This window comes from Cavia porcellus, unplaced genomic scaffold (assembly GCF_034190915.1).
Source record: "Cavia porcellus strain 051 isolate PalLab524CR breed Dunkin Hartley unplaced genomic scaffold, mCavPor4.1 scaffold_32, whole genome shotgun sequence".
In the NCBI taxonomy this organism is placed as follows: domain Eukaryota; kingdom Metazoa; phylum Chordata; class Mammalia; order Rodentia; family Caviidae; genus Cavia; species Cavia porcellus.
In genome coordinates this window covers 45,637,440-45,647,589 of record NW_026947515.1, presented here as the reverse complement: position 1 = coordinate 45,647,589, position 10,150 = coordinate 45,637,440, and the positions used below count along the sequence as shown (strand labels likewise).

Genomic DNA, 10,150 nt, shown 5'->3' with positions numbered 1-10,150 from the left:
AGATTATACACCATGACCAGGTGGGATTCATCCCAGGAATGCAAGGATGGTTCAACATACGCAAATCAATAAATGTAATCCACCATATCAATAAAGCCAAAAATAAGAATCACATGATCATCTCTATAGATGCAGAAAAAGCCTTCGATAAGGTCCAACACTTATTCATGATAAGAACTTTACAGAAAATTGGAATAAATGGTCTTTACCTCAATATAATAAAGGCCATTTATGACAAACCAACAGCCAGCATCATACTAAATGGCCAAAAATTGAAAGCCTTTACTTTAAAATCGGGTACAAGACAAGGATGTCCTTTATCGCCACTCCTATTTAATATAGTACTGGAAGTACTAGCCAGAGCAATTAGGCAAGAAAGAGAAATAAAAGGGGTAAAGATAGGAAAAGAAGAAGTTAAATTATCACTGTTTGCAGATGACATGATACTCTACATAGAAGACCCCCTAAACTCCACTGAAAGACTCTTAGATACAATAAATAAATTCAGTAATGTGGCTGGATACAAAACCAATACTCAGAAATCAATAGCATTCCTATACACGAACAACAAAATTACAGAGAGGGAAATAAGAGAAACTGGACTATTCACATTAGCAAGCAAAAAAATGAAATATTTAGGAATTACTCTTACGAAAGAAGTGAAAGACTTATACAGTGAAAATTATAATACACTGAAAAAGGAAATTGAAGATGATCTCAGAAAATGGAAAGACATCCCTTGCTCATGGATAGGAAGAACAAACATTGTGAAAATGGCCATTCTCCCAAAACTGTTATACAGATTCAATGCAATCCCAATAGAAATACCATCAACATACCTTATAGATCTAGAGAAATCACTCCTAAATTTCATCTGGAACCAGAAGAGACCTAGAATCGCAAAGGCAATTCTAAGCAGCAAAGACAAAGCAGGAGGCATCACAATCCCTGACTTGAAGTTATACTACAAAGCAACAGTAGTAAAATCAACATGGTATTGGAATCAAAACAGAGCCGAAGATCAGTGGAATAGATTAGAAGATACAACCACAACTACGAACACACTCAACCACCTTATTTTTGATAAAGGAGCCAAGCAGGTTCACTGGAAGAACGACAGTCTCTTTAATAAATGGTGCTGGAAAAACTGGCTCTCTATTTGCCGAAAACTAAAGCTAGACCCATGTCTATCACCATGTACTAAATTAAAATCTAAATGGGTCAAAGATCTGAATATTAAAACAGAAACACTAAATCTATTGGAATACAAATTAGGTAGAAACCTTGGAGACATAGGAGTAGGTAAAGAATTCATGAACAGGACTCAAACCGCACGGGAAATACTTCCCAGAATCAATAACTGGGACCACTTCTTATTAAAAAGTTTCTGCATGTCAAAAGAAATCTCCAGCATAGTGAAAAGAAAACCCACAAACTGGGAAAAGATTTTAGTGAACTCTCTCTCAGACAAGGGCCTCTTGTCTAAAACATATAAAGAATTAAAGAAACTCAGACCTCCAAAATTCAAAGATCCAATCCAAAAATGGGCATCTGAGATGAATACGCAATTCTCAGATGAAGAAATGCAAATGGCAAATAAATACATGAAAAAATGCTCATCATCATTGGTCATTAGAGAAATGCAAATTAAAACCACACTGAGATACCATCTCACGCCTGAAAGAATGGCCAGGATCAAGAAAACCGACAACAAATGCTGGAGAGGCTGTGGGGAAAAAGGAACTCTCCTGCACTGCTGGTGGGAGTGTAGACTGGTACAGCCTTTGTGGAGATCTGTCTGGAGATTTCTCAAAAAGTTGGGACTGGAAATCCCATTTATTCCAGCTATTCCACTTCTAGGCATATTCCCAGAAGAACTGAAAGCATCATACCACAGTGATATATGTGCACCTATGTTTATAGCAGCACAATTTGTAATCGCCAGATCTTGGAAACAACCCAAGTGTCCATCAACTGAGGAATGGATAAAAAAGTTGTGGTATTTCTATACAATGGAGTATTATTCAGCTATAAAGAAGGATCACATTGAGATATTTATCAATAAATGGGCGCAGCTTGAGACCATACTCATTAGTGAAATAAATCAATCTCGCATGTGTGAATACCGAATAGTTTCCCTAATGTAAATAATGATTCAAATATATAAAAATATGTGGTAATCATGAATCCCCATTAGGTGGCCTTGAAGCCTTATAAAGTTTTCACTCATTAATTAGAAAGGCTTTATTCTGGGCTTCTTGATATGAAAATATTTGAAGCTAGAGTATATGAAGTTTTATCCAAATATTTCAAGGAAAAAGACACTATGGTAACTACTATTAAGTCAGGTTATAAGGTGGTGAAGTACTAGGTTGTTGAAACAGTCATGCTGTGACCTCTATTGTTATATTGTTATGTCCTGTTTTATCTCAATCTCCCCCTTATTGTTTCAAAAAAAATTTAGTCATTTCTTATGTTTGTCTTAATTAAAGAAAAAATTCAAAAAAAATTAGGATATATAAATAGTAACTCTTTTTGATTTCCTATTAACTTGTTTTGAAGTCCTGTAGTACTCACATGATCTTGTTTTGACTGATTAAACTCTGTTCCATTCTGTATGATAGTATCAAGTTTGAAGACATAGGCAACTACTTTGAAGACAAGATTCACTAAGATACCCATTCTGGTTTGACTATTGTCTTCTTTGGAAGTCCTGTAATGTTTACAATGCCTAAGTTGTATTGGTCTTGTTCTCTACTGTTTTGTCCAACTTTATGATATCTGGTGAGATAGACAATCCTTTTTAAGGAAACAGGGGACAACGTTGATAACCATTGTTGATAAACTTGTACTCTGTTCTGCACCATGTGCTATGTCTATCCTTGGTATTGACTGACAGCTTTGTTTTGCCATATTTGACTGTATTCTTCCCCCCCCCCCCAAAGAAAGTAATGAGCACTAAGGAGTAGTAAAATCCAGGATGTGTGGGTTTTGTTGTAAAAAAGAGAGGGGGAAAAAAAAAAGAAAAAGAGCTCTAACGGATATAACAGCAAGTGTGTTTGGGGGTGTTAAATAGCTGACTATATCAATGTTTTTGGAACATTGAACACAGCTGTTTGCGGACTCCCTGTTTGAATGTCCACCTTGTGTTCTTTGATACTGTGATTTGAGGAACTATTTTCAAGAAGATAGTGTGTAATCTACTAGCAGGTGATTTCTTACTGTTATGTTTTTTTGTTTTGTTTTGTTTTGTTTTGTTTGTAGTTCTGTATTGCTTGTACCCTTACGCCGCTTTGGTTTGTTTTGTATTTTTCACTTTTTCCTCTTAAATAAAAAAAAAAAAAGAAAAATGAGTGACAGGTACATGAACAAGTCACACATGCTTGGTTCAGCCTTTTAATAGCGGGTGGTGGCAGCACAGGGGGAGCCCAGCATGGAGACACTGCTTGAAGGAGACCAACCAAAGACCATTGCAACTGAACAGGCTCAGGCTCATCACCTCCAGGAAAGGCAAACTACCCAGCAGGGACACAAATCCCATGGTCTGTTTGGGATGGAAGTACAGGAAGTGATAGCAGCTGCTTGGAGACAAGTTCCCCAGGAGTGACATGCGTGTGTGTTTCATCAGCACATGGTGATGATGTCCACAGCCTGGCAAAGCTTCCCTGTGCACTCACCACGTAATGTCCCTCCTTATAGGATGTCAGAGTACAGAGCCCTATAGTGTGTGGCTGAGGTAAACATATAAGCATGAATAAGTAATCATTCATAAGCCCATGAGAGTAAAACTTGTTAGGAATCCTCATCCCCTGGACCTGAGGTGGTTATAACATGAAACATTCACATTCTTTAGGAAAATTATTATGGGTATTCTGGGAACATCTCCTTGCTTCCTAATGGAACTGAAATGAAACTAACATAAGCCCAGGAAAGAAAGTCACCATAAAATTTGACAGATCTCTAACAGAAGACAATGAGTGCTTCATCCTCAGAGACAATGGACCCTTTGGATGGAAATGTGTGCTTGGACGCATCCTGCCACATCTGAAGCATCTACATGTTTGTTGCTTTAAAATTTTCAAAGAGCAGCAAAGTCTAAACCCGCACAAAGGTTCTGGGGTTTTAACTTGCTGTTTCCAAGGAGGATACAGATTTGTTCCAGAATAAAAAGAAAGGGGGCATCACAAAGGCAGGCCCAACTGTGGACCCCAGCGCATGACCTCACTTCCTTGACAACAGGTCCAAACAGAATTCTGAAGGCTCAGTTCACCTGACACCTTGGTCTGGTGACAGTTGGCCTTCAGAGACAGTTGGCTCAAGAGAGTGAACAGGGAGCATGTTATGCTGCTTTCCCAGGACTCGAGGCCCCAGCCGCAGGACCCCGCATAGGGGGACCACGTGGGATCGACTGAAAAAATGGTTTACTCGTCCCAGAAGCTTCAGGATGATTGCCGGCACACATCCAACCAACAAGCGCAGCAAAGGACAGGGCTCACTGTCCCCAGCCCTCAGGTGCCCAGAGGCAAGAAGGAGCCCAGGACAGGTATCACTAAGCTCAGCCACCAGCGACTCAACCACACGGAGACCAGGACAGGTACATTAAGGCTTGGCCACCACTGTGAGTCCCCCTACACAACTTCTGCCCTAAGTCAACAGTTTGAGGGGGTCTGAGGACAGGCACTGAGGGCAGATCCTCCTGGGCAGGAGCAGGCACTGGGAAGTTGTGGGACTGGGCTCTTGTCACGTGCCCACCCAGGACAGGGCTGGCAAGAGGAGAAGGGCAGCGCCCCTCCTTATCCACAGTCTCCAGAGTCATCTTCTGTCTTCCTCGGTAGAAATATGGGACAGAGATGTCTGTCCTAGAGGAATATGAGGTTATCTGGGTTGACAAAGGAAACCTGTGGTGTCTCAGAGCCTCAGAGCCTCTGGCTTCTTGCCAGAAGCTGGTCTCTGCACCAAGAGAGTAGCACAGAGGAGACCAGTCTGGAGCTGGTCACTGGGCCCTGTGTGTCATGGCCTTGCTGCAGACTCTGGGACCCCCAACAGGTGCTGACTCAGATGCAAGGTGTGTGGGCAGAAGGGATTGTAGAGGCCCACAGATGACAGAGACGATCTTTGGGTCAGTACACACTCTCAGCACCGCACTTCAGGGCTTGGCAAACACTGGGCCCATGGTTCTGCTCCCAAGGAATCTGGACTCCAGGTCCTCAACTACCATAACCTCTCTACTCAGCCTCTACCTAGTCACATGTAGGGTCACTGTCCACAGATAGGTGAGAGCAGGAAAATTGGGACACAGACCCAAAGTCACTACATTACCTGCCATGATTTAATTCTACCATTGCACCTCATTGTCAATCCTGGGCCGGGTGTCCATGGAGCATTGGCTGGTGTCTTTATAACCTGTCCCCAGCTCTTACACATCATCATCTCACCAGAGATGTGCTCACCTCAATTATAAGGCACATGCTACATTGTCCATTCTCTAGCGCTTGTCTCACGGAATTTTTCCATGCACCTCAGTTCCTATTAGAGGACCCTCTGGGATAAACGAATTCCAAAACAGAGCAGTGAACACAGCTGCTCAGCCCTCCATCGCTGTACAAGAGGAACTTATTACCTTACTGGGGACTTTTCATCAGAAACCTGGAGAACATTCTGTGGGGCCTCATTAATGGACCTGGACACCCAAAATGAGGATTTCTTTTCTCATCTCTAAAATGGGAAGCCTTCTTAGGACACATAGGTTTTCTTCCTGGATAGTTTTATTTAGTCTCTCCTCCATCAAGCTCTTCTGAGCATGCTAGTATTCCTAAGTGTCCCCTGTGAATTGTGACTTTTAAAATGAGATCCCTTTACTGCTGGGCCCCCTGTGAGCCCTGTAACATGAGGCTCTGTGGACCATTTGGAGTGTGGGCTTTGTTTCAGCCCCAAACCCTCCTGAGAGCCACGTGCAGGACACCAATTCCATGTCTCCCCACTGTCTCATCACAGATTGGAAGTCAGCCAGCAGAGAGCCTGGCAGATGGCTGTACAGCAAGCAGGGTACAGGCAGATGGGCCTCACAGCCTGAAAGAGCCTCTGGAGCCCGCTGTCCTGGACAGCTGTCCCAGGCCCAGCACATCCTCTCTGAACTCCTCCAAGGGCAACATCTCCACCCCACAGGCCCCGATGTTGGAAAGGTGAGTTCTTACCTTAGCAGCCCCATGGGACACAGGCACTTGTGAATTCATTTCCTGGCCATGTGCAAGTGCTTCTCAGCCCCAGGATACAGTGCTGAATGGTAGGGTGTTGAGTGGTTCGAGCCTGCATGGTCATTGTGGGTGAAATGGGGACTCCATGGCCATTTGTTAGCTTTCGCCATGGCCATATGCAAGCCTCTTTAGAGGCTGCACTGATTCCCATGGATGACCTTCCATTCCCTCACTGACCTGCACTTGGGGGAATCTGTTCAGTTCTTAGGAAAGGAGATAGGAAAGTCACCTTATGGGCTTCAGAATTTGTTCAAGGCAGGAAATCCTTTTTATGGCAAAGTGTCCATGGCTGTCAGATGTCATGGAAGAGAAGATAAGTATCATCAACCTACAAATGTACATGAAGACAGAAGTGTGCAGACATTTTTCTGGGTATTGATCATGATCCTGTAAGCAGAGCAAGTGCAACCACTGCCCTTTAGAGTTTCAATGTACTTTGGAGGCCACAAAGTCACCCTTGGCAGCAGAACAGATATTGCTCAGCTCCAGGCAGTTGTGCCAGACCCAGGGCCTCCCTACATGTGGGTAAAACCATGCAGGAGGTCTACAGAGGTGAACAGAACTGGACAACACATCACTGCCTGAGCTCAAGACTACACAAAGGCAGCACAGACACTGACTGACCCCTCATGTCTCACATATTCATGGAGTGACAGCAATGGGCCCTAGAGTACAAAGATATGACAGATACAATCTCTGCCTTCAACAATCTGACCTGCACTGGGGACGGGCAGGCAGAAACTATGTCAGGCTTCCCTCAAAAAGGCAGAGGTGGGATACAATTCAGCAAAGCCTCCTTCCCATGGAGACTTCTTTCAGCCTCTCAGGACTTCTTGGGCCCACAATGCCCCACTGTGGGGGTCCGAAAATGGGACTGGACACTGTAGAGACTGGGTAAGGCGTCCACACCCTCCTCCCCACAGGTGACCTGCACATGTATTGTGAGAGGAAAACCCAGGCCTCTCCCTTAGTTCCCTCTCTCATTGCCCCAGGTCCACCTCTTCTGTGCTTGACTCTGCATTGGAAGTCTGCTCACATGTGGATCCCCAGGATGAGCTTCTCCTGCACCAGCGGGAGTCTCCTGAGGCCAACGATCATGAGTCCAATGGTAAGGGGCCCTGAGGTGTGGCCTGTGATCTTCTGGGGAGGAGATGGGCCATGGAATTCAGTAAATCATCCAGATGCTGGGTGATCCAGGAGCATGAGACCCTCAGCAGTCAGTGTGGGGATGCAGTGTGGGAGGCTTTGCTGAGGCTGTGTTGGTGCACATGGCTACCTCTGACAGGCAGTGGGAAAGTTTTGCCCCAAGAAGTCCATGGACAGTTCGTGATCTTTTCTTATCCCACAACTATAGGGCCAATCTCAGCCCACGCAGAAGTTGTATCTGCTGACATTGTGCCAGATCCATCTGCAGCTCCCTCAGCTCCTCTGAACCCACAGGAAGAGCCTGAACCTGGATTCCTTTCTCCCCCTGCTGCAGATCTGGACCTCCTGGTGGCTCCCCAGGAGTCTTCTCTTGAGCTCTACCTGGGGGCAGCTCTTGACCCACACCTGCCATTCCCTTCTCTTACTGATTTATATATTATTGTATTCATTGTTACCCGTATTTCCCACAGATATGTTAGTGATAGAACCAATATAAATAAAGTTTTAAGATTTTAGTGTTGTTTAAAATAATCAGTTTGGTGACATTCAGTGCATTCTCAATGCTGTGCAAATTTCACCACTCTCCAGTTCCAGAATATTTTCTTTAATTTTGTACACAATGGTGTTTTCTTTTCTTTCCCCTCCTGCTCTATCCCAGCACCCCTGATCTTACGTCCTCATCATTAACCTATGCTACATTGCCCACATCAATGCCATCAAGTTTTCTTTGGCCAGAGAATGCTGGTAGTGACTTTCTAGGGTGAATGTTAGGTTTTGGCTTCAGGTTAGAGTTAAGCTAGGTTTGGGCTAAGCTCCTAAATATTACATCACTATGAACTGTATTGGTCATAAACAAAGGACAACCCAGACAAAGCAGCACCTTGTGCTGGCCATGTCTTGGCCCTGAGCTGTGTGCTTAATGAATCCAACTTTGACTACAGTCACAGGTTATGGACTGTACCATTATGCAGGAGGTAGGGCCTAATTTCCACTCCATGCATCACACAAGCTATGCCAATATAATCAATATACACTGTAAATAGGTACTGATGATGAAAATATACAATAGTCTATAAACAAAACAAATTCCACTTCTGACATATGCGAAAAAAAGAGCAACTGATGAAAAGCCTCACGCAGGAAGGACACGCTCTACCTGGCCAGCAATGGGTCCTTCAGGCAGATTCAAACCTGAAGAGCAAAGCACCAGCTGGCCTCAAGCTAAGACCTCGCTATTGGAATTCCTAGGGCCAATCTTCCAATCCTAGGAACATGCACTTTTATACTTTGCACTATGCAAACCTAACAGACACACATAGAGGACTCACTGTGTGCCGAATGCCCGAGGTTCCCAGAAGCAGCTCACTCTTGGGGAGATAAGTGAACCTGCACTGCCAATAGCTGGTGAGTCCTGAGTCATGGAACAGAAAGTAAAAACCAAACACAGGCAAATCTTCTGGAGGAGCCCTCAGTCTGGCTCCCAAGGCCGGCCTTTGTAGCTCTGCTCAGATCCCTGATTTCTAGCTAAGTGATTAAAACTGCTGTCTCCTCTCTGGCCTCAGGATAAGCCACAGAAGTGGGTGTAACAGTGACAGCTGAAGGTGTTCCCTGCCCCTCTGTAAGTGCTGTCATGGAGGAGAAAGCCCCTTGTCCTCATCCACCCCCCTCCCCCATCTCTCCCACGGAACTTCAAAGGCTGAGCTGCTGCCAGGCAGTCTGGGTGGAGATGCTCAGCAGGGTATTCAACCTACATTTATCCAGCACTGGGCACATCTACACAGCTTCCCAGTAAACAGTCATGGGAAGGAAAGATTAAGTAAAAAGTATCAGCTGACTGGAAGGAAGCCTGCTCTGTACATCATGACCCCTGCATCAATGTGGTGGGGAGGGAAATACATTGGGTTCTCACCCCCCTCTGCAGCCTCTCAGAACACATTGCTGATCGCACAGACATCTCATCCCACCACACTCGCCTACAGACTCACTGGACACCTGCACCCAGGCACCAGGTGCTGTGACTCTGGTGCCAGCTGACAAGGAAGGTGAGAACACAGCAGCAGCCTGGCAACTAGCCGGCCAAGAAGACAGCATAGATGACAGTGGCCATGATCACCTCACCTGAGGGCAGGTCACTGAGGCAGAGGCACATTCCATGAACACATTATACCCAAGTGGTTGGGCCCCTCTCCTGTCCAGGTGCTGTCCAGTCCTCAGGGGACAGAGACAGGCCACTAACAGGCTGACCACACTGCCAAGCCTTATACCACAGTCTGCTGGTCTTGGGACAGGACAGAGATACATGACCCCATTGGGGAAGAATTTGGACCCAGACACACTTCGTCTGGGGTACACATACTTGCCTTTATTACAAATCATGCTCCAGATCAGAGGGCCCCATTACATGGACTGCTCGACCCAGCCTTTGTTCTCTGGCCAGATCTAATTCTGCCCATCCATCATGAGCCATTTCAAAGTTACTGTGTCTACCTGGATTCTGCCAGACAGCAGCACCTGCATTTGTCTCCCATGTATCCAGGTACACATGCATCACACAGGGACACACAGTTTAGGTCAGCTTCTAGGACATTGTATAGGATGATCTCCAGACTAATCATGATCCCCCAGTTCTGACCACCATGTCCTGAGGAGAACTTCTAGTGCTGGAAGCCATGAATAGGGGTTCCTAGTAGCCTCAGCCCCAGGCCCTGGACCAAATGCAGCACATTTTGGTTCTAGCTTGTTCTGGGTGA

At 45.1% G+C, this 10,150-nt stretch overlaps 1 protein-coding gene across 1 annotated transcript; it reads left to right on the top strand.

Annotated features, from left to right (window-relative positions):
- Positions 1-4,242: 4,242 nt before the first annotated feature.
- On the top strand, positions 4,243-9,522 carry LOC134474360 (uncharacterized). The gene is made up of 4 exons (XM_063242081.1): positions 4,243-4,594; positions 5,995-6,182; positions 7,247-7,362; positions 9,380-9,522. Exons 1-4 carry the CDS (start codon positions 4,337-4,339, stop codon positions 9,520-9,522), a joined length of 705 nt encoding a protein of 234 aa, XP_063098151.1. The 5' UTR covers positions 4,243-4,336.
- Positions 9,523-10,150: the final 628 nt, after the last annotated feature.

Bases quoted from the DNA above. Each gene is read 5' to 3' on its own strand.
- LOC134474360 (XM_063242081.1), top strand. From the start codon at position 4,337: ATGTTATGCTGCTTTCCCAGGACTCGAGGCCCCAGCCGCAGGACCCCG. The intron at 4,595-5,994 runs GTACATTAAGGC...GTCTCATCACAG, and splicing joins CCACACGGAGACCAGGACAG to ATTGGAAGTCAGCCAGCAGA. The intron at 7,363-9,379 runs GTAAGGGGCCCT...ACTCGCCTACAG, and splicing joins CAACGATCATGAGTCCAATG to ACTCACTGGACACCTGCACC.